Source organism: Tiliqua scincoides, chromosome 1, assembly GCF_035046505.1.
Source record: "Tiliqua scincoides isolate rTilSci1 chromosome 1, rTilSci1.hap2, whole genome shotgun sequence".
Lineage (NCBI taxonomy): Eukaryota > Metazoa > Chordata > Lepidosauria > Squamata > Scincidae > Tiliqua > Tiliqua scincoides.
This window is the reverse complement of record NC_089821.1, coordinates 173,442,158-173,465,668: the sequence shown is the minus strand read 5'-3', so window position 1 is coordinate 173,465,668 and position 23,511 is coordinate 173,442,158. Positions and strand designations below refer to the sequence as shown.

The following is a 23,511-nucleotide window of genomic DNA, read 5'->3' as shown; positions in this document are numbered from 1 at the left end:
GAGGAGAGAAAAGTGGCAGGGGTTTGAAATGGAGGGAATAAGATCTGGCGTGCGCTATTGCTGCCAGATCCACCTTTCATGCCTCCTCCCCACTCAGTTATGCCCCCAGTCCTCCCACTTACGTCAAAATCAGGCACAAATGGGAATGGAATCAAGGCAATCAATAGGCAATAGTGTAGGTATAATATCAGCAGAAGACACTCTTATGACCTTTTTTGTCATCACAAAGGAGTCTCTGGTTGATTTCATACCATCTCAGAAGTTATGGAACACAGATAGTACCCAGGTTGGACCTTCAGAATTGCTTTTGCATTGCCTAGATCATGGAAGTCAAACTAGTTTTATATAGTGGGCTAAACAGCATGTATGGCATCTTTTGAGGGCCGGAAGTGATATCATTAAGCAAAAAGTGACATCATTAGGCAGATGATGGCCAGAAATGAGCACTTTGTTCTCATGTAGGAACTCATTCGCTGCAAATGACAGAAGAGAAAATGCGATTCGTGTTCATTTTTTTCAAGATATCAGAGAGCTCAATTATTATGCTAGGAGAGCCCAATTTTAATGGAAGGGCAGAGAAATTGCTTCCAGGGGCTGCATCCAGCCCACGGGCCTGGCTTAGATCTTTGAAAGATTGTTTTGTACATCGTAGAAACCTCTTTCTCCTCACCTGCCCCTTCCTGTTTTACAATGTCTGTCATGTTGCTCATGCCTGTGCTTTTATTACTTCTTGGGCTGGAAAGAGGATTAATGGATAACCTTGAAAATTGCATTTGGCACTTAACATCTGAGCTGTTGCCTGCTGAGCCACAGAAGGTGAGGCCAGAATATGGGAAGCTGCTTTTTTAATGTAGGAGTTGGCAAGCACACTTCCTTCTCTTTGAGAGGGAGAAACTAGCACCTTTGAGAGGCACCTGTAATCTTTTCTTTCTTTCTTTCTTTCTTTCTTTCTTTCTTTCTTTCTTTCTTTCTTTCTTTCTTTCTTTCTTTCTTTCTTTCTTTCTTTTACAAAAGCTTTAATCAAATGCAGGGATGAAATTTAAGTCAGGTGACTCGAGTCCCGTTCTCAAAAACACATGTTTTTTGCTGACTCATTTACACTTGACTCACCCATGTCGATGACTCAGAGCCCAAGCCTGAGGTCCGCTGCACAAAAGACCTTGTAGGGCTATCATTCAGACCCGGCAAGTAGCAGGGAAGTTCCACCCAGGAGGCAGAGAAGGGTTAATGTTTTGCTTTTGCATCAAGCAGGAGGCAGCTGTGAGCTCTCTTGTATATCTCTGAAGGAACATATGATCATTGAATGAGGGCTGGCTGGTCTGATTTTTTTACTTTGGATGAGGTAGGGCAGAAGAAGGAGCCCAAGGAGATTCTTGCCTTAGAATTGACTGGAGAAGCCCATGGTGGGGGAGGCGGTTCATAGCTATCACGTTTTCCAACCTCATGGCTCCATTGTTACTTGGGAGGAAGAAGCCTCATTGAATGACCTGTGCAAATGGAACTACTGCTGCATAGAGCTGCAAAGGATTGGGTCATACTGGTAAACCTCCAGCTGCTGTGCGTGACCCTCCTTCCTCTTGCCACTTCTGTCCCTGCTTTCTCGAAGTCTGTCCCACCCTCTCCTGCCTTGTTTACCAATGGGATGGGCACAACAGGGAAGTGTTTAAAGAGAATTCTCACACACACACACACACACACACACACACACCAGCAGCAGCCCTATTTTCTTTCATGACTGGCTTTTTAAAGGGAAAGACTTGTGACTCGAGTCTTTTCGAGACACAAAAATGCTCTGGGCTAGTTGGAAAGTCCCCTCTGTTAGGACTTGTTTTTTAGTTGAGTCGCTGGAGGCAGAGACTCGTGACTCAACTCAAGTCAAGCTGCACTGGACTTGCTCATCCCTGTTTTTTTCATTCTCACATTTTCATAATACCCATGCCCACAAGAGTTCTTCATTATGTAATTAATGACTATGCATTTTCTATCATTTTTCTGTAGATTTCAGCTATATCCAGTACCAAGGGGATTCATATTTGGAATTTCAGGGTTTTCATTTGCAACCACAGAACAACATCACTTTACAATTTCAGACCTCTGGCTTCCAAGGTCTCCTTCTCTACATTGAACAGAATCCAGCCACAGTGGGACATTCCTTTATTCAGCTTTCTGTCAGGCATGGCACTTTACAGGTAATGCTTCAAGTTATTCTATTAAAATGCAGTTTAAAAAAACATTATTATTGTTATTGTTATTGCACTCAGGTATCGAACATGTTTATTGTGTGTTTCAAGCTTTCAAGCTTTCACCCCAAACTGGTGAAGGAGGGAAAGTGTGCTCAGTAGGCTTCATGCATTAAAAATTGGGCACAAGTTAAACCCAAGTGCAATCTGTTGTCTTCATTGTGGGGTATAAGGGTAAACAGAATGCCAGATGAAGGGAAATGGCAGCAAGATGCAAGTATCTTGTGGTCTTGGGTGCTCTCTTCGGCATTTGGTGGGCCACATGCCCACCAAATGGCATGTGAGATACAAGAAGCTAGCCTAGTTGGGCCTTGGGCCTGATCCAGCAGGGATCTTCTTACGTTCATGGTGGTGGTTGTTTTAAATGAAGTTGTTTCATTTTAATTGCCCCTTTCTGAATTTTTGTTACCAGGTATAACCAAAGCATTTAGAAATAACTTTCATGGATGATGGAGCAGAAAAGCTATGTGCAGATGATAGTTATGGTTCTCATGGAGAATGCAGAAAAATAGAGCATGACTGAGAAATGTGATCCTTTTTCATGGGTGCTGGTTCATAGACTCTCATCTGAATGTAGAATACTCTTAAGGTGCCTAGCCATGGAGCAAAGGTGTTAGGAGCATCACAACTATATCAAAGTTTCCAGTAATGATCAAATATTTGATAGTGGTACATCCACATGAATCTAGGGTCTTGAAAGTGTTATCCCCATGGGTTTCTGTTTGTTCGTTTGTTTTTAAATTTCTAATATGTTTTTGTTGTATGGAAAAGAGCAGTGGGAACAAAACATATTTTTTATTCATTTCTTCCTCTTGATGCTCATCCTCTTGGTTCAGAACTTTGAAAGTTCTTTTTTCAAATATGCATGTCCGAAGCAAAAATAAATAGGTGAATAATATGAAGTCACAGAACTTTATTTGCTTAAGCTGGTGATTCTCATAAATACCTCAAGGTCATAACAACACTACAGCACTGAATTGTTTTTATTCCAGCTTTTCCGTTGCAGTTTTCTCCAAGGATTTTCTCCAATCCTAGAAATTGTAGGTTTATAAGAAGTAGCTCAGAGTTTCTGCAACTTCTTGAGTGTCCACATGGAACACTTTTATTCCTTTTATTTCCAAGGGTTGCTGACAGAAACCACTTTCATTAAACTGGTTTAAATTTGTAATTCAGATGTGCTCAGAGGGTTATGTAAAACAATGTTTGCTTTCAGCAAGATCTTGATTTGCCATATAACATGCACATTCGTTTCTTGTTTTCCTGTGCAAAGCTCTCTCATCTGATCCTCTAAATCTCTGTTGTATTAATTTGATTGGGTAGCAGTAGCAATGTGTACACAACAAATTAATTAAGAGGGAGAGAATTTCAAGTTTTCCTGAAAGGATGCTTAAAGTTATCTACCAGTCCTAATAAATATGTGTGTCCATTATTTGTGATTAAATATTGTTTCAGTTATAACAAAACAAGTGTGCCATATGCATGCTAGAAATGTAATGAATGATATTGAAAAGTACATACATGTCTCACTGGAAGCTGAGCCAAATTAACTTTCTTCAATTTCACTAACCTTTTCTCATGTTGCAAATTGTGGAGGGGGGGGGGAGACTCAGCTGCAGTGGCAATTTTCCCTGGAAACCCTATCCCCCTTTCCCCTCCATGAGTGTATTTAGAAATTCTGACTGAATACACCCCCTGAATACACCCCCTGAGTGTATTCAGAAATCCTTCAGGAAGCTGACATCCAGCACCGCTTATGCCAATAGTATTAATATCAGTTATATCAATAGCAATTGGTGCCATTGATAGCCAATAATGAATAGATGGATCGTCTGAAAATTAAAGACTGCAATCCAGTGCACACTGACCTGGGAGTAAGTCCCACTGAACTCAGTGGAACTTTCAAGACCTTTTTAATTAGGGAAGCTTTCAAATGCTGATGTTGGGGGGGGGGCTAGCACTTTTTATGAAACATCTTTTAATCTGTGATCCAATTGTGTTTTATTGTTTTTCTTTTTTTAATGTTTTTGATACTGTTTTTATTGTATTGAAATATTTTTGTAAGCCTCCTTGAGGGCCCTTAAGCTGGGTAGAAAGGCGGATTATAAATCTCTTAAACAAACAAACAAAACTTACTTCTGAATAGGCATGCATAGGATTTGCTGATGATCCAGAGCCCCACGTTCACAGGGGCTCTGTGGATACCCTGTGGTTACCACATGCCCTTTCCAGTCTTTGATAGGTAAACTTTTGTGTGTACACAGACATTTGCCATTGCATGCTTTTGATCTCATGGGTGAGCATGAGAAGCCCTTAGATACACAGGGGCTCTGGACTATATTCAAGAAACTATTGAGATGACATCAGGAAGTGACTAGGTGAGTCATAGGCTGATATCTCAAACCTATGGAGTGCCCACCCACCTAACCTAGGAAGTCTTAGAATCTACTGTCAGCATGGCAATGGGGGTTAGTGGCCCTGGAGCCAGGCTTTGTCCCAGACCCCACAACAACTTAGCACCATGGGAACCATGTGCATGCAACTTGTCCAGATTTCACTCAGTCTTATTCAATTCTTGATCTTTTCGATTCTTGATCCTCAGTTATAATAAATTGTCTTTTTATTCCTCCTATTCAGTATCAGTTTGCATGTGACCATGGAGGAGAAGTTAGAAAGATCGATACTAATGTTAGAGTGGGTGACGGACAGAAATACAAAGTGCACATTAGGTAAGTTTTATTTTTCTAACCCCTGTCTCCAAGTCTTTCTACAGGCGTCATTGACCAGTTGACCAGCTCCGTCTGCAGGTGGATTGAATTTTTCTAGTTTACAGCTAAAGATGTAGGCCTAATGAAGTTAATAGAAATTTGGCACTGATTTCAGTAAAGTAGAGCTAAACTAATTATCATAAGGATGATGTAATTGATTAAGATTTGTGATCTGTTCCCATCCCAAAAGACTCACAGCAGTGACACTTAAAGAAAGACGAGAATTTAAATATGTCTGTTTCTTGGGATGCATAAGTCTTCAGCCACAAACAGTGAGTGCAATGTAATGGGCAGTTCATATACAAGGATTTTGCATCCATAAGAAGCAGTGGTGTAGCTAGCATGACATGGGGTGTGGGTCACCCTGGGTTCTACCCCAGAGCGTCATGTGAGGGGGTGCCACTGTGAGTTCAGCCACGATGGCAGATTGCGCCTGCCCCCACCTCTAAGTGTTGCCACCTCTAAGTGTTTCTACAAACTAAGGCAGCGACAGCAGTGCAACCTCAGTGTGCCACCCCAGTTCCTTCTCCTTTGGAAGGAATGGGGGTGGCACAGCGAGATTGCAGCCATCACTGCTGCCTCTAAGTATTTCTTCAAACACAAGAACACAAGTCAACCACTCAGCCAAGCCACTGACTCAGCCGCTTTCTCTTTGCACAACCAGAAAGTAATCAGTGGTGACATGGTGACGTCATAACGTCACAGCAAATTACTTCTGCGTCTGTGCGCTCGTCATCCCAGGTGACAGATGTGGTGACTATATCACTGCTATGCAGAACTTTATGTCTCTATGAGCTGAAACAAGGTTTTAAAGGGGTTTTGCAACCCCCAGTTAACAGGGAACCTAGTGAGTGTTAGCATTATTTGCATTGGGGCAGATGTTTAAACCATAGTTAAAGCCAACAAGTGAAAGGGGGTTTGCTCCAGAGAGGCGATAAGGGACTGTGGTTTTCTAGTAGCCAGGATTATGTCTGCACTGGGCCATAGTGTTGCAACACTTACTGCTGCTTAATGTGAACACTTTAAAGCACATCGTCTCACGTATCACAGTCATTTATTAACCTGGTATATCATGGTACAGTGATTTCCAATGAAGCAGAATACTTAAAAATTCAATAAGTCAGTTAATTGAGCAATAAGATATGACAGACACATATTATTAATTTTAAAATGGCCGTTCTTGGTGCCTTAAGACTGAGACCATAGGCCAAATGCCTTTCTCCACTGCTTCTTGTCATTAGTAGACTCTCTCACACACCATGAAGCCTCTTATTGGAATTATAAAATGTTAATTTTGAGAGAAAATGTGCAAGGACAAAAGAGCCAACAGCTCTTAAATATAGTTGTAAGCTTTGATTAGATGAAAGTAACCCTACTAGTTTTAATATTGAGGATTTGGTGTCTGGTAAAACAAAGCCACTCACTTCTCCCAATTTCTTTGGTTCCCACCTAAGGGAAGAAACACAGGTGATGGCATATACATGTTAATCTTCTCTGCTCTTAATGCTTAGTTATTAACAGTATTATTATTAACAGTATTTATATACCGCTTTTCAACTAAAAGTTCACAAAGCGGTTTACAGAGAAAAATCAAATAACTAAATGGCTCCCTGTTCCAAAAGGGCTCACAATCTAAAAAGATGCAAATGAATACCAGCAGACAGCCACTAGAACAGACAGTGCTGGGGTGAGCTGGGCCAGTTACTCTCCCCCTGCTAAAAAAAGGAGCAACCACTTGAAAAAGTGCCTCTTACCCAATTAGCAGGGGTTAACAAATGTGTAATGTGACTTCACCTCCTTGTGCATTCTCTTGCCTGTTTCCAGTAGCAGCCTATAATGGTGAAGTTGAGACACCGTCTTACAACTTTTCACTGCTACATCCTATAAGTAAAGGAGGAGGAGTCAATATTAAGTTGCCATTTTCTGCATTTATCATCACATGTACTCTGCACTCATACTATATATGGACATCTGTGTTGTGAAGCTATCTGAACCGAATCAGATCATTTGAAGTCCACGTTTGTAGCAGTGGCCTTCCAAGCAGGGCACTTCCAAGATCTTTCCCAACTCTACCTGCACATGCCAAGGATTTAGCCTGGGACTTATGTATGCAAAGCAGGTGCAGTGCTCGGGAGCCATGACTCCTCTCTCAATATCCTGTGTTGCTGGATGAATTTTCTTAGAATGTTTAATGCATCTGATTTCAGTGTCAGACTGCCCAGAAGAGCTTCCTTATTCTATTAGCACAACCAGTCCAAAACTCCATAATCTTTTAATTACTGTGTTCACATTTCTTAGAAAGCCAGTTTAAGACAGAGACAGTGGTTTACCGAAGGTGGCTCAATGGGCAGAGGTGAGATTTTAACAGAGAATTTCCTGGTGCCCAGCTCAGCCCCTTTGCCTTCACACCATAGTAGCTCTGTTGGCATCCATGTAATGCTATGATTTAATGTATAATTAGATCAATAACTGTAATTATTTTTGAGACCTTCAGTAATTAAGCAACATTTTAAATATTTTATGTAGAAAGTAAAAAAAAAATGAAGCTAATATAGTCTGGGTATGTACCAAGATCAAATGGAAAAACCAGGGAAGGTGGTTAAGTGGTCTTTTAAAAAAAAAAAAAAAGGCTGGCTTCAAACAGCTTGTTCTTTATTATAGTGTAAGATGAAAACTTCTGCTACAAGGTATTACTTTTATGGCACACAGGAAAATTATGGCATGTTATTCAATTTGATGCGGCATTATTATGTGTGAGAATTAAGCGCAATATTATATGGGCATTAAACATCCAGACCACCAAGAAGAAATTGCTACAGATAGGCTTTCAAAAACTGTGGTGCCTTAGGGATCAATCCTATCCATCTTTCCGGCTCCAGTATAGCCACAATGAAGCTCTGTGGTAAGGGGATACATGTTCCCACACCTTGAGGAGGTCCCAGTGACTGTCCCTCCACCACAGGATACAGCGCACATTCCTCTGGCATGACTGCACTGGAAAATTGGATAGGATTGGGCCCTCAGTCACTTTATTCCCCATATGTCTATTTCTGTATTTCCAGTTGACTTGATTAACCCAGAAAAGTTATTTAGTGAGTGTTATTTTGATCTGAGTCTTTTTTCACAGAGTGGCAGATGGGCTAATAACTTCACTTCGTGGGGATAATGTTGCACATTTGGAAATGTCATAAATACTTGATCCTCCAAGTATCATTTCCAGTGTCTTTTCAGTGGAGAGGATAACAGTACACAATAAAGGCACAGGGTTTAATAACACGAAACCCTCAAGCAAAGCAATCTTTTCTTATTATACTAATTTTCTGGAAGTATCCAGTCCTTTCCTTTAAGGGGTTGATAACACAGCAGAAATAATGAATTCAAGGATACTAGAGACAAATAACTATACAAATCAATTTCAGACTCCATTTACATTTCCTGACATGTCATGAGGATTATCAAAAGAATGTTTTCTGAGGCATGGCTCACAATTTAGATGCTCCCGGGCAACGTTTACCACTGCTAATGACATGCCACATAATCCCAGTCTCAATCAATAGGTTATGCTATCACTGCTCCTCAGCTTCATAGATCCACAGAGGACTTATGTCATTTTCACACTTGTGCCCAGCAGTACGAGATATGCTTTTTCATGTTGTCTTCCCCCAGCTCTCAGCCAAGCATTTCAGTACAGTTGTATACTATGGGTCCTTTCCGCCTGATTCCCCCATGAAAAGTGACAAATGGCAGTCTATTGTATCACCCAGTCACTTCTGAAGGTTTGTCATTCATTGCTGTAGAAATATCACACCTTCTCCCCCCCCCCCCAACAGCTTCTTGTGCAAACATAGCTGTTGAAGCAGATGCAGAATACAGAAGCTGCAGTTGGGGATGGGGCCATAATTCAGTGCTAGAGCAAATGATTTCCACTCAGAAGGTTCCAGGTTTTGTATTCAGCTATGGTTGGGAAATATCCTGTCTGTACCTCTGGAGACCTGCTACCAGTCACAATAGATCAGTGTTCTTTAACTTTGGGATCGGGACCCCAATGGGGTTACGAAGCCTCAGTTGTGGGGTTGCAGCAATTTACAGGAATAAAAAAGGTTGAAGACCATTGAGCACCACCAGGTAAAGGGGGGCATCTGGTGCACCCCTACAGATACCAAGTGATTGTGTCCCAGTCCTGCTCAGGTTCTTAGCAATTGTGCTAAAATAGCTTTCATTATGCCAGGCTTCATGGTTACTTTTTCTCCTCTCTCTAACAAGAATATTTGGTTACAGTGAACAATGCTGGGAGGGCATTACAGGGGTTGGGAGTGGGTGGTGAGGGGGGTGGGGTGGGTAGATGATGATGATGATAACAACAACAACAACAACAACAACTAGGTATTTATATACCACCTTTCTGGTCATCGGATTACTCCTCTGACTTTATTCAAGGCGGTCTACATAGGCAGGCATTTCTAAATCCCTCAAGGGGATTTTCACAAACATAAAGGTTCTCTCTTTCAAGAACCAACAACATTTCGGAATGGATCTTCCTGGTTTGATCTCACTTCTGGCCTACAATGCAGGCTGACAAGCAGCTCCATCTCTCACATGTAGGGCAGCCAAGACGCTTCTTGCTCACACCAAGAGCAGGTGGAATCACTCAGCTCGGCTTATCAGCTGCTTCAAGGTCTCGCCATTCTCAGCCCTTCAGGGAGCTGCCGGTGTCCTCGAACTGGCGACCTTCTGATGTTATCTTTGGGCTAACGGAGGCTCTACCCTCTAGACCAGTCCTCCTCCTAGATAGGGTCTGGGAGGGAATGGGATCGACAGTGGGGTTCCCAGACTTATTTATTTATATATTGGGGTCATGGCATGAAAAAAGTTGAAGACCACTGCTCTAGACCAGGATTTTTCAAACCATGGGTCAGGACACACTTGGTGGGTGGGTCACAGCTCAATTTCTGGTGGGTCCCATAGAGCCTCCAGTGAAAACATGGGTGATGGAACAATCAGATAACTATGGTAATTACCTATAGGCCTGAAGCTATTCAAAAAATTAGATAGCTGCTGATCAGCAGACAGTTGAGCTCTTGCGGTTTGCAAGCTTGTGTAGATATATGGAGATAAATGTTTAAGCATCTTTTTTCTGTTTTTTTCCATGTCTGTCAGTGACAGTTAGTAGGAGCAGGTGAAGGCTAGGTCATAGAACTAAGACCCGCAAGCCTTGGGGCTATTAATTCTCATTACAAGAAATGGACTGAGGATTTTTTTTTGAAAATAAATATTACTAGTAAAGGAATAAATTATTCCTTTCTAAATAACCTTTTTAAAAAAATCATAAAGCCAGGTGGGTCTGAACAGGGTGTCATTTTAAAAAGTGGGTCCTAATGTTGAAAGGTTTGGGATCCACGGCTCTAGGTAATACAGAGTTACAGCCCAATCCTGAGCTGCCCGGAGCTGCGGGACCCAGTGGCTCCACAAAGGGCTCCCGCCAGATCCAGAACCTTCCACACTACCGCGGGAGGCTCCTCAGGAGAAGGGGAGGTTCATCCCCTTCCCCTGAGTAAGGGAAGCAGTCCCGCAATGGGACTACTCACTTTAGCGGCGACTGTTTGGTCGCCGCTAAAGTGAAAGCGTTCGTGTAGGGCAAGCAGTCCTGCCCGAGCGCCCTGGATCCTGTGGAGCTTGGCTCTGCGGACCCGCCTCTCCCCCGCCTCCAGCAACACCCCCCATGCCCTCGACCACTCCTCCCCCCTCCCCAGAATGCCTCCCCCATGCCCCCGACCACACCCCCATTTCCCGTTCCGCAGCCCGGTGATCGCAGAGATTGCTGAGCTGTGAAACATGGGCGCCCGCCGCACGCTGGCTCAGCGCCTAGGTGGCTGTGTTCCTAAAAAACTCTACAGCAGTGTTTCTCAAACTGTGGGTTAGGACCCACTAGGTGGGTCGTGAGCCAATTTCAGGTGGGTCCCCATTCATTTCAATATTTTATTTTCAATATATTAGACTTGATGCTACCATGGTATGTGACTGCATTTGAGGAAATGTCACAGATCTGTACTTTTAACAGGCTACTGTGAAGATGCTTTTAACAATGATAGTAAATGGGACTTACTCTTGGGTAACTCTCGGTAGGATTGCAGCCTAGGATTATAAAATTATTCCTGCTTGATGTTATCACTTCTGGTCATGACATCACTTCTGGTGGGTCCTGATAGATTCTCATTCTAAAAAGTGGGTTCCAGAGCTAAATGAGTGAGAACCACTGCTCTATAGGCTATTTTCTTTGACATTTCCTATGGGTCTTTGGCAAAAAGAGTAAATTTTGCATCCTTGCAATGCAAGACTTTCCATTCTTCTATTCCTGCAATAATAAAGCACTAGTCTGGGACCAAAACAATTTGATCCATTCAGAGATGGCTAGAGATAGTCTTTATACTACTTCACCTCGCAGCAAAATCTTTACAGATATGGACTCATGCGACATGAAGTTATCAACTGGATGGAAGAGGGATTGAATATACATTTGCTTTCTGAACTATCCCATCAAAAGCAGATCACCAACAATCTTTCCTTAAAGAAATTGTGATCAAATAGCAGTTCCATGACATGCCAATGGATGCTTGTTGTTTGCCCTTACAGCTGATGAAAAGCATTTATTTAAACCATACCTTTATTAAAATTTGGGAAGGTCACCAGAGGGATATACAAAATTGCTTTGGAACTGGATCCAGGCCAACCAACACTGGCCTTGGGTGCTAATATCACACCTCTTTATTCTTGGAGGAAAGGTTGAATCCAGACTGAGATAAATGGTTTTTATAAGCATTTTATAGTCCTCACTTTAGAATTCATATGTCACCATGGATGGAGATAGGAGCTTTACCCCGATAATTGTTACTGATCTCCCTTTTCAGCTTATCTTTTCATTGTTGCTGACCACAATTCTTTTTATCAGTCTGTCATGAACTTTTCCTGCCTGATAATTATAACCACCTTTAGCCTTAAGACATTTTCACAGCCGATTCAGAAAAGTCAAAATGATAACCTCCTGTTCTGGACTGAACCTCATCATTTTTGATAAAAAGGACACATGGAGGTGGTGATTGGTGGCTGAAAACTGACAGTTTCACCTCCTCTAGACTCTGCAGCTGGGAGCAACTGCTTCATGCTGCTCCATGGTCCATCTGGCCTAGGCAGTGGGAGAGGTTGAAAGCTGTTCCAGCATTACAGGCAATTACATGGTGGCATAAAAATGTATGACCGGTTCTGGTTAGATGACCCAGGAGTGAAAGCTTCCTAGAAAGTATAAAAGAGATAGGGAACTGTGAGAGTTTCCTGTTGTAGTTGGTTTCATTTAAAAAGCAGGCTGCAGAGTCTCTCTTTATTTGCTACCTTCCTCATCATCACCTCCAACCCTCTCAGAAATGATGTCCAGCAGATCTGTACTGTTCCCAGGCATCTGGTGAAAAAAAATTGAAGGAGACTTGTAAATTATGAGTAATATGTGTCCGCATTAAGGATTATTTAGCAAATGTAGGCTTTGTGTACAGTATATCCTTTTGCATAGCAGAGCTACCTGACCATAAGTAGAATTTACATTTCAAAAACCTTTTCATGATCTTTAATAAGGAATAAAGGCTAAAGTAGTGGAAATATTTTAAATCCCGAGGCTCTCTCTTCCAGTGTGTGTCTGTGTGTGTGGTTTTCCCTTCGATTTTACTTCATAGTGAAAGAAAGGGGGGTGTGAAGGAAACCCCTCTGACCACTGAATATTATTACATTTCACATCTTCCAAAGGTTGTGCCTACAAATAGGTATTTGCCTGAAGGTTTTCCTCAGGATATATCTTTGTGTGGTTCTTCAGCTTATAACATACCTCTGCTGTGAAGATCTTCCCTTTTCCCATTGAGAAGAATGCATAATAAGATATGGTCTTAATTCAGAGATCCTTGAATACAGTAGCAACTTGTACACCCACTGCTGCATAGGAGGATCTCCTCAGGTGACCAGATGATTAGCAGCAATGGTGCTGGCTAATTTGGTGCTGGGAGAGAGCAGGCTGTTTGCATTTGATAATTTAGTATAGATAGTCAGAAGGAAGGGGGCTGAGTGCAGGGTATTACACAGCAACAGAAAGTTATACCTCAGCCTCATCTAATGCCAGACAAGATGAATAAACAAAGCATGAGTCACTTCCACCTTTCTGTTGGTGTTTATTTTTTGCATTTTTTCAGGGCTGGTAATCCAGTTCTGTCCTACAAAACAATCAGTCTGCACTTTTTTTTGTTTTTCCCAAAATTCTGTTTGAAATTCAACAGTGTGGAATTTCATGGCTATTGTTTAGTGCTTTCCACTCAAGCACTGCACCTCAACAACTGCCATTTTTATTTCCATCAAGTTTTTGAGATAGCAATTCTTGCAGTGAGGTCCCCTTTACAGAGTGCAACCTAAAGGAAGCTATCATTTCTCCCAATGAACTCATTAGGATTGAATATATAATGCCTAAGGAGCTTTCCCCCCCTCCCATTGGAGCCCAAGGAATCAGAGAGTGAAGATGCTGCAAACCCTGAGAGCAAAGAGACCTTTCCACCACAGAGTCCCACCTTAAGGTCTACCAAGATGAGGAAAAAAAACCTAGGTGGGAATAGCAGATCCCTATTTACTAAGGAAGTGAATACAAATGTGATCAAATAAAAATGTGTATTGCACAGTTTCAAAGACAGAGCTGCATCTAAAAGAGAAACACACAAGGGGGTTGTGTCTCCTAACAGGGTTGTTGTTCCATTGCAAGTTATTCAACAGATAGCTAAGTAGCAGGTGTTGGTGAAGTCTGGCTGCACCAGTAATGTCATTGTCTATCATGGAGTTTGCAAAGCCACAGAGGCCTGTCTGGAACACGTAGGTCAGCAACTTCACTGTGCAGTCGCTGGGCTCACACAATCACCGCAGATAGGCTGTAGGCTTTCCTTGGGGTTTTCATGGTGTCTTTGCCTGTGGGACAGCTGCCTTTGGGAAGCAGAAAAAAACACAGCGCGTAATGAGGAATAAATAGCAGCATCAGTAATACATGTTCTTTGGCTCAAAATGCATACTTGGTATTTAAAGGGGAGAGTTGTGCCAATGGAGTACATGCAGTGGTGCCCTGTTGGGAATGAGAATACTGTGGCTCCCAGCCCCATTACTTCTTTGGGGGTGGGTGGGCTGCATTGGAACTCTGGGAACCCCAAAAGGGTTCCAGATTTGGCTAGCAGTGGCAATGCTCTTATTGAAGGTGTCGACCCAATGTGCGGCGGCAGTGAAGAAGGCCAATTCTATGCTTGGGATCATTAGGAAGGGTATTGAGAACAAAACGGTTAGTATTATAATGCCGTTGTACAAATCGATGGTAAGGCCACACCTGGAGTATTGTGTCCAGTTCTGGTCGCCGCATCTCAAAAAAGACATAGTGGAAATGGAAAAGGTGCAAAAGAGAGCGACTAAGATGATTACGGGGCTGGGGCACCTTCCTTATGAGGAAAGGCTACGGCGTTTGGGCCTCTTCAGCCTAGAAAAGAGACGCTTGAGGGGGGACATGATTGAGACATACAAAATTATGCAGGGGATGGACAGAGTGGATAGGGAGATGCTCTTTACACTCTCACATAATACCAGAACCAGGGGACATCCACTAAAATTGAGTGTTGGGCGGGTTAGGACAGACAAAAGAAAATATTTCTTTACTCAGCGTGTGGTCGGTCTGTGGAACTCCTTGCCACAGGATGTGGTGCTGGCGTCTAGCCTAGACGCCTTTAAAAGGGGATTGGACAAGTTTCTGGAGGAAAAATCCATTATGGGGTACAAGCCATGATGTGTATGCGCAACCTCCTGATTTTAGGAATGGGTTAAGTCAGAATGCCAGATGTAGGGGAGGGCACCAGGATGAGGTCTCTTGTTATCTGGTGTGCTCCCTGGGGCATTTGGTGGGCCGCTGTGAGATACAGGAAGCTGGACTAGATGGGCCTATGGCCTGATCCAGTGGGGCTGTTCTTATGTTCTTATGTTAATGGTTATAGTACTTGGCATTGACCAAGAGAGAGCAGGCAGTCACTGCTATTAGTTGTTGCAAAAGGAAGGGATGGTTAAGCAACGCAGTTTATAGCAAAGACACATTTGACAATACTTAGTATTGGGGGCAGTGAGACATGAGACAGATATGCAGCATCAGTACATTATGGCATGGGGTTCCTTCCCCTCATTTGCTTACCTGCATGGGGTACATCTCCCACTGTTCGGGTGGTAGGGTGGAGGTTCCACTTGGATGTTTGCATGTGAAGTCCACCTGGGGTAGAGTTTTTTCTTCCCCATTGGAAGGGAGATGTCTTTTAAACACAATGATATACATAAATACAATGCACATCAATGTTTTTTGTAGGTCCCACATATTCCCTTTCTTCTATTGTTTTTGTTTTCCTGCAATTTGCTGTTCCACATGCTCTTTACAAAGAGTTGTAAGTATTCATTAAAACAAAACCCAGTGCGTGAGGTTGATTCCCTCTCCCCCCCGCCCCCTGAAAAAAAAAATCTCAGAAGTAATTATTGGGAAAGTTTATCTGAGCTGAGGAAGAATAAGCAATTGCTATTTCTACAAGATTGATTGAACAAGATGGATTTAATTATATCTAATTGATCATAATAGAGCTAATAACAGCCTAATAATGCCAATTAGTTGATAGTAACCCTTGGTTTACAGCCTTTCAAAGGTAATGGCTTAATGAGGCTATTATGCTATATTTTGATACAAATCACATAATAGACCTTTACAAATAAGTGGCCTCAAAAGAGGAGTTCAGCACTAAAGATTTCATTTTAAAATCATCATCAACATAAGAATGACATCCTCTTTACTGGTTCAAAATGCTCTGTTAATAAATCATTTCCGGACAACTTTTGTCATAACTTAAAACTTTGTTTTGCTGCAAAAAATCCATTTTGCAGCAAAAATTATTTTATACAGTATTGTTACGTTAGCTTCCCAGGCATGAGGAGTGATGCAGTGCTGAAATTCAGATTCTTCTTCAGGTTCAAGTACATGGGCAGTGGACTTCTGTCGAGTGTTCTGCCCCTGTACCCAGGCAGGGAGACCATATGCGTAGTGGTATGCCTCATGTGTGGGTAGAACAGCCAATTCCTGGGCTCCTTTTTGACTGCTACTGAAGCAGCATCATGAGGGACGCGTTGGCTCATCTGTGTCTCCCTATGGTCTGAAATGAAGACACTTTAACATCAGTTTTTTCTTACTTTTTCTGACTGGATCTTGAAAGAAAAGGAAAAACAGCGAGAGTTTTTCTGTTCTCCCTCCATTGATGGGCATGATTCTTGCCCACTGTCTTGCAGCAACCCAGGTCATGGATTTTTGGCTCTCTTATAAGAGGACCAGAAATCATATTGGCAACCTTCAGTCTCGAAAGACTATGGTATCGTTCTCTGAAAGGTGGTTCTGGCACAGCGTCTAGTGTCATCTGGGAATGATAATCCCTTCCACACCGGGAGCAAGTGCAATCTGTCCCTGGTCTGTCTCCCTGGCTCTGGGCCTTCCTTCTTTGCCTCTTTGCCTCAGACTGTTGGCCAAGTGTCTCTTCAAACTGGGAAAGGCCATGCTGCACAGGCCTTAGGAGTGGACCTCAACAAGTGGGAAACCCTGGCCTCTGAGCGGCCCGCTTGGAGGCAGGCTGTGCAACATGGCCTTTCCCAGTTTGAAGAGACACTTGGCCAACAGTCTGAGGCTAAGAAGCAAAGAAGGAAGGCCCATAGCCAGGGAGACAGACCAGGGACAGACTGCACTTGCTCCCAGTGTGGAAGGGATTGTCACTCCCGAATCGGCCTTTTCAGCCACACTAGACGCTGTTCCAGAACCACCTTTCAGAGCGCGATACCATAGTCTTTCGAGACTGAAGGTTGCCAACTACAACTACAGCCTGCCTCCAAGCAGGCCGCTCAGAGGCCAGGGTTTCCCACTTGTTGAGGTCCATTCCTAAGGCCTTCAGATCCCTCTTGCAGATGTCCTTGTATCGCAGCTGTGGTCTACCTGTAGGGCACTTTCCTTGCATGAGTTCTCCATAGAGGAGATCCTTTGGGATCCGCCCATCATCCATTCTCACGACATGACCGAGCCAACGCAGGCGTCTCTGTTTCAGCAGTGCATACATGCTAGGGATTCCAGCATGTTCCAGGACTGTGTTGTTTGGAACTTTGTCCTGCCAGGTGATGCCGAGAATGCGTCGGAGGCAGCGCATGTGGAAAGCGTTCAGTTTCCTCTCCTGTTGAGCGGAGAGTCCAGAACTCGCTGCAGTACAGAAGTGTACTCAGGACGCAAGCTCTGTAGACCTGGATCTTGGTATGTTCCGTCAGCTTCTTGTTGGACCAGACTCTCTTTGTGAGTCTGGAAAACATGGTAGCTGCTTTACCGACGCGTTTGTTTAGCTCGGTATCGAGAGAAAGAGTGTTGGAGATCGTTGAGCCAAGGTACACAAAGTCATGGACAACCTCCAGTTCATGCGCAGAGATTGTAATGCTGGGAGGTGAGTCCACATCCTGAACCATGACCTGTGTTTTCTTTAAGCTGATCGTCAGTCCAAAATCTTGGCAGGCCTTGCTAAAACGATCCATGAGCTGCTGGAGATCTTTGGCAGAGTGGGTAGTGACAGCTGCATCGTCGGCAAAGAGGAAGTCATGCAGACATTTCAGCTGGACTTTGGACTTTGCTCTCAGTCTGGAGAGGTTGAAGAGCTTTCCGTCAGATCTGGTCCGGAGATAGATGCCTTCTGTTGCAGTTCCAAAGTTCCAAAGGCCTGCTAACCCAATCCACAGAACCACTGATCTTTCTCTAGTATTAGAGTTTTACACAAACCCAGGACAATGGCTATCTGCAAAATGATCCCTCAGCAGCTTTTAGTGCTGAACTTATACATACTTAGTGCTGAACTTACCTACTTATGTGGAATTAGATGTGTCCACAAATACAGAAAAATAGGCAAAAAACAGAAGAAAAACAGATAGTTCATCACCGTCCCATTGAAATTGAGACATACTGTCACGATAACCAGCATACCTAATTGATTTAAATGGAACATAAATTGAACTAGGGTGGCAATCCTATCTATGCACTTATCTGATAGAAATCCCCAGTGAATTCAGTAGTACAGGTTGAACCTCATTATTCACGTGGGTTCCAAGCACTCACGTGGATAGCAAAAAACGCACTATAGCAAATCAATTTAAAAAACAGTTTCTTTGCTCTGGTGATTTAAAAATAAGCCTTGCTGACCTTTGTGATGTAAGATAAGAGTCATTAAGAAGATAATCCGTCAATCAGTCATCCTCCAAGAGCTTAGAAAAGAGCTTCACTCAGTCCCTCCCTTCACCAATGCAGTGATCACCTTTCTTTCAAGTGCTCAGGGGGAAGGGAGGGGTCGCCTGGAAAGAGAAGGATTGATGGATTGTCAGCCAGCTGCCCTCTCTCTCTCTCTCTCTCTCATTAAGGAGGCTATTGTTAAAGGACTGTTCAGTTTTTTAGACTGATTTTAAAGGGATGCATTTTTCCCCTTCTCCAGTGATCAGCACATTCCTTCTAATTTGCAGTGGCCATTCATATTGAGTCAAATCCATGTATAAAAAGTCTGTGTATAAGAAGGCTGGAGCTGTACTTACTTCTGAACACACATGCATAGGATTGTGCTGTAATTTCAGTTGGATTTGAACCATGCTGTGTTGAATAGTACATTGGCAGGCTTGCCATTAAATCAAAGGGGCAAATGCCCCAGGTGTGGAGCCTCAAGCATCTCTAGGACCACATGGAAGCCTCTTCAACGCTCCTGACGCAGTCGGAAACTGTGCTTCTGGTTTGCCGGAAGCACAGTTTAAAATGTTGGGGAAGCTCTTGGAGGCTTCCCTGATGTGTCCTGGAGTTGCACGAGACTCCGTGAGCTCCAGGTAAATGGGGGGGGAGTGAATTTGTGTGGGGCGGGGACAGCGGCATCCCACAGAGGCGCTATCACAAACCTTTGCCCCAGGTCCTGCCACTTGAATAGTGTTGAAGTACATGAAACTAACTTCGTTTATAGCACAATTCTATGTATGTCTACTCAGAAGTAAGTCAGTGGGAGAAGGAAGTCCCTTCTGTAAATGTGTATCGTAAATGTATAGTCCCTCCCTAAGTAATTGTGCATAGGATTGCAGCCTTAAAGTTAATTGTTTGTGCACCCCCCCCCCATGAACACTCAAGAACACAGGCTGGGAGAAAGGGCCACTTTATTAGTAGTTAAAGTTAGTACAGAAGGAAAGGGTGAGACCTGCAGTTACTGTGGCAGCGAAGCACCTGTGGTGCGGCGGCTTGACCATCAGAAGACACCAGAATCGCATCTGTCCCCCGGTCTGAGCGTGTACCCAACTCCAAGCCTGGCCCCTTTCTCCAGTGGCGCAGCTTATCCAGGTCTACCCCATGAAGGGGGAGGCAGCTGGACTGCAGGCAGTGCCACCTCAAGCCACTGAGCCTCTGAGTCCCAGGGCTGCATCCATGCCCTCGTGCCGCTGGGCCCCTGAAGACAAAAAGTGGGTTCTGCTTGAAGTTGCATGCCGAAGTCCAGCTCACGCTTTCTAACCCGCACCACCTGCTGGCACAAAGTGAATGATGTTAGTCAGTGAATGAACCCCCCCCCCCCCCAGCAGTCTGGGGTAGGTGTAAAAACTTTCCACTACCAGCCAAATATGGCAGGCAGCAAAAAATTCCTACCCGGTCCTGAACGGCGACCAGTAGAACTCAGACTGCTCTAGGGGTGGGTGGGTGTCAGTTCTGTACCCACGTGCAGAGGAGGAAGAGGGTTGGGCAATGGTGCCCTAAGAACCCTCTGAGACCGCCCAGCTCCCAGCCCTCCTCCAATCCTCCCACAGAGGAGGAGGCTCTCGTGTTCCAGGCCAGCCCAAACAAACCCCAGTCTCGCTGCTTACATTGCGCAATTGGCATACCTGCTCTATTTTTTCAAAGCCACTGTTTAGTCCAGGGATGGCCAATCTTTCAACTTTAAGGCTCCTGGACCTTTAATAATTGTGTAGAGGAGGGAATGTTAGCAGGTGCAGCTTATGACTTATGAGATGACTAGCTGAGCTGAACCTGCTAAAATTTCCTCTTCTACGCAATTGGAAAGTCCCAGGAGCCCTAAATTTGAAAGGTTGGCCACCCCTGGTTTAGAATGACCAAGACAAGTAAAAACAACAAACAGTCTTGTGGTATCGTAAGGACTAACAAATTTATTGTAGTCTAAGCTTTAGTGGGCTACAGTCCAGTTCATCAGCTGTAATTGTAGTTCACAAAAGCTTATGCTCCACTACATTTGTTCTTCAATGTGCCACAGAAGTCTTTGTTGTTTTTGCTATAACAGACTAACCTAGCTATCCCTCTGTGAGACACATGAGAAACAGGTGGACATAGGACATGTTTTTGGATCCCTGGTTTCCTTTTCATGGAGTCCAAATAGATGAGAAACTGTTTCCAGCCTGAGTCATATTTATCCAGCCTGGTCATACATGAAAGCTGTTTATTTCATCATTGTTTAAACTATTTTCCCATGGAGTCCAAAATGTGTTTTTAATCATCACAGACAAATATCACTAAATACAAGATACACTTGTATATCTGTGTACACTAGATACTGTGTACAAGGGTTTGGTTTTAAGACAAGTGCAAATGTTATCATTGTGTTAAATCACCTTTTATCCCTGTGGTTTATCAACTGATTGTCTGACCTTTCCATCACTCCTACTTTGAATGACTTTGGGCACTGAATCCAGTTCTAATAGACAGATCTCATCATCCAGGTTGCAATTAGTAATCCAGCATTTAATGATTATGTTTATGGAAGCACAAAGAACAAAACTAGGCAATTACTCCTGGGTTGGACTGGAACACAATTACTAGCAGCTTAACCACCAGGAGCACTTGAATCATTGTACATGCATTTCAACATTTGCAATTAAGCAGACAAAAATATAAAAATAATAAAAGGCAAAGAGAACACCTTGTCTTCTCACTTGACCTTTAAAGCACCCCATGTGCCTAGTGTAGAAAAAGCTTTTTTAAAAACTTTGATGTAATATTTATACAGTGTATGTAATATCAGGTGATTCTGTGAGCAGCAAATGTTAAACAATATCTTAAGGTGGTTATTTTAATTTGGCTAGTCCCTGGAAGATTCAATCAAGCACAATCAAAAGGTGCATGGCTGAGCTGCTAACAAGCGCAAGGTGAAAGCTGCTCACAGCCATCTGAATTGTTAACAACTTACCCTATGAACATAAAGCTCTTGGAAGCAGTTCCAGAATGTTACTAGCTCAGAGGCAAACGAATACATAACTGCCGTTATGATGACAACTTTAAATTTCTGTGGCTGCCCCTTTTATCAACTAGAGACCTGCAGCCAACATTTTGGCTGTAAATTCTAATGCGCACAACCCTTTCACCACCTAGGTCCCAAGTAGTGGGATCTGGAAGAATTTTTTTTCTCTGCTGTGTATCTTCTGCCCACCCCCCACTCCAATATGCACTTTCAATTGATGTCACCCATCTCTCTCCCTCCCCCCACATTTTCTCTTGGCATCTCTCTGTCTCTCCATCTGTCTGTATCCTTTCTTTGTACCACTTTTTTTGGTCTCTCTTCTGTGCCTCCTCCCAGATGGAGACATCTGTTGTTTGTGGCTTTACACATTAAGATATAAGATGTCTGGAATAACAATGCATTTTTTCCTTTTTTCTTTTTTTGCTGCGAATGCCTTTGAACAATTTAGTTCTTCAGGGAGCAATCACACGCTTGATTACCTATACAGAGTTAGGCAAGTTATTTGTGGTGCCAGTTTCCTTTATGCAGTAACTGTGGTGGAATCGTGGCCACAAAATTGCTGTAGCATGGTTGCTGAAAGCATAACCTCATTGGTATGAGGTTATGTGTGTTGCCACACATACTTTAGGACATGCATACCAATGTGTGCATGCTTTCTCAGACCTGTATAAGGGATCTTTAACCATGGTGCACCTACACTATTTATTGATGCTTAAGAGGTTAAAAGAAAAAGCAGGAATCAAAGTGAACTGAAAAGAGGTATATCAAGGAATCAATTACAATATCAGAGGTGGGAAAAAGCAATGAAAATCAAGTGCAAACAATAGAACAGACCATTTTCAGCTGATCAAGTAGGCTAAGTGAATTCTTTATGTTTTCCTGTGCAGAGACAGGAAGTGAAAGAGCAAGAGAGAGCACTGTGGTGGGGGCAAGGGAGGGAGAATACATAGAGAAAGATAGGAAAGCACTGTGCACTGAAAGTAACACCATCTCTTAAGAAGAGAGGAGTGGGAGTGAAAATGAAAGGAGAGAAACAGGTACTTCTGTAGGCTCAGAGAAAGGAGGCACATGCTAAGGGAAAGAGAATGCTAACATGACTGGAGGAAGTGGTAGACAAAACCCAACTTCCACAGTACACAAGACAGAAAGAATGAAGAAACTCTTGCTTTAGAGCAGGGGTGTCCAAAGTTTTTGGCAGAAGGGCCACATCATCTCTCTGACACTGTGTTAGGGGCCTAGAAAAAAAGAATTAATTTGCATTTCAAATTTGAATAAATTTACATAAATGAATACATTAGAGGTAGTAGTAGTAGTTTCTTTGTCATTGTGCTACAGCACAACGAAATTGATGCATCTTTGAGATACAAGCATAAATAACTATACAACAATCACAACAATCACACTCACCCACACATTCTATACAACATGCATCATAATATAAAGACAATATAAACAAGACCATATTGCCCAGGAGCATGATAAGAACTATATCGTCTCTTTGGTAGTAATTTTCAGTTCCTTATTCAATGTAATTACAGCTGTGGGATAAAAACTGTTCAAGAATCGTGTGGTGTGTGCTCTAATAGTTCTGTATCGTCTACCCGAAGGCAACAGTTCAAAAAACTTATGAGCTGGATGGAAGGGTTCTCTAAGAATACTGTGTGACTTTTGCAGACAGCGAGATGTAAATATGTCCTCCACAGCTGGTAGATGAAGGTTGTTGATGTTCTGCACAATCTTAATTCTCTGCAGAGCTGAGATGGAACTTATATGAATGAATGAAGGTCTTGCAATAGCTCATGGTCTATAAAAGGCCTTGCACAAAGCAAGGCCAGCCTTTCCTTTGCTGCCACTGCTGCATCACATATGTGAAACAGCAAGCAGCAAACACATATGTGAAACTTGCTGAAGCCCTCGTCCCACAGCTCACACAAGAGGTCAAACAGTTGGCCGTCACGCTGAGAGCAGTTGCATCAGGCCAGCACGGGCTCCAGCAAGTCTCAGGAGGGCCAGAAGCTCATTGGAGACTGGGAGCTCTCTGAGGGCTGGATTGGGAGTACTCAAGGGCCGCAGAGTTTGGTAACCCCTGTTTAGAGAGTAGAGAAGGAGATAGAGGTGTTAAAGATAGCAGCGTTAGGAAACCATCTG

The 23,511-nt window shown here is 43.1% G+C and overlaps 1 protein-coding gene across 1 annotated transcript in view; it reads left to right on the top strand.

The window, feature by feature from the left end:
• The window catches only part of EYS (eyes shut homolog), a 556,153-nt gene that overhangs the window by 266,145 nt on the left and 266,497 nt on the right, over nucleotides 1-23,511 (top strand). The window contains 2 exon segments of the mRNA XM_066622702.1: nucleotides 1,999-2,189; nucleotides 4,875-4,966. Of these exon segments, the coding sequence (XP_066478799.1) occupies nucleotides 1,999-2,189; nucleotides 4,875-4,966 (283 nt within the window).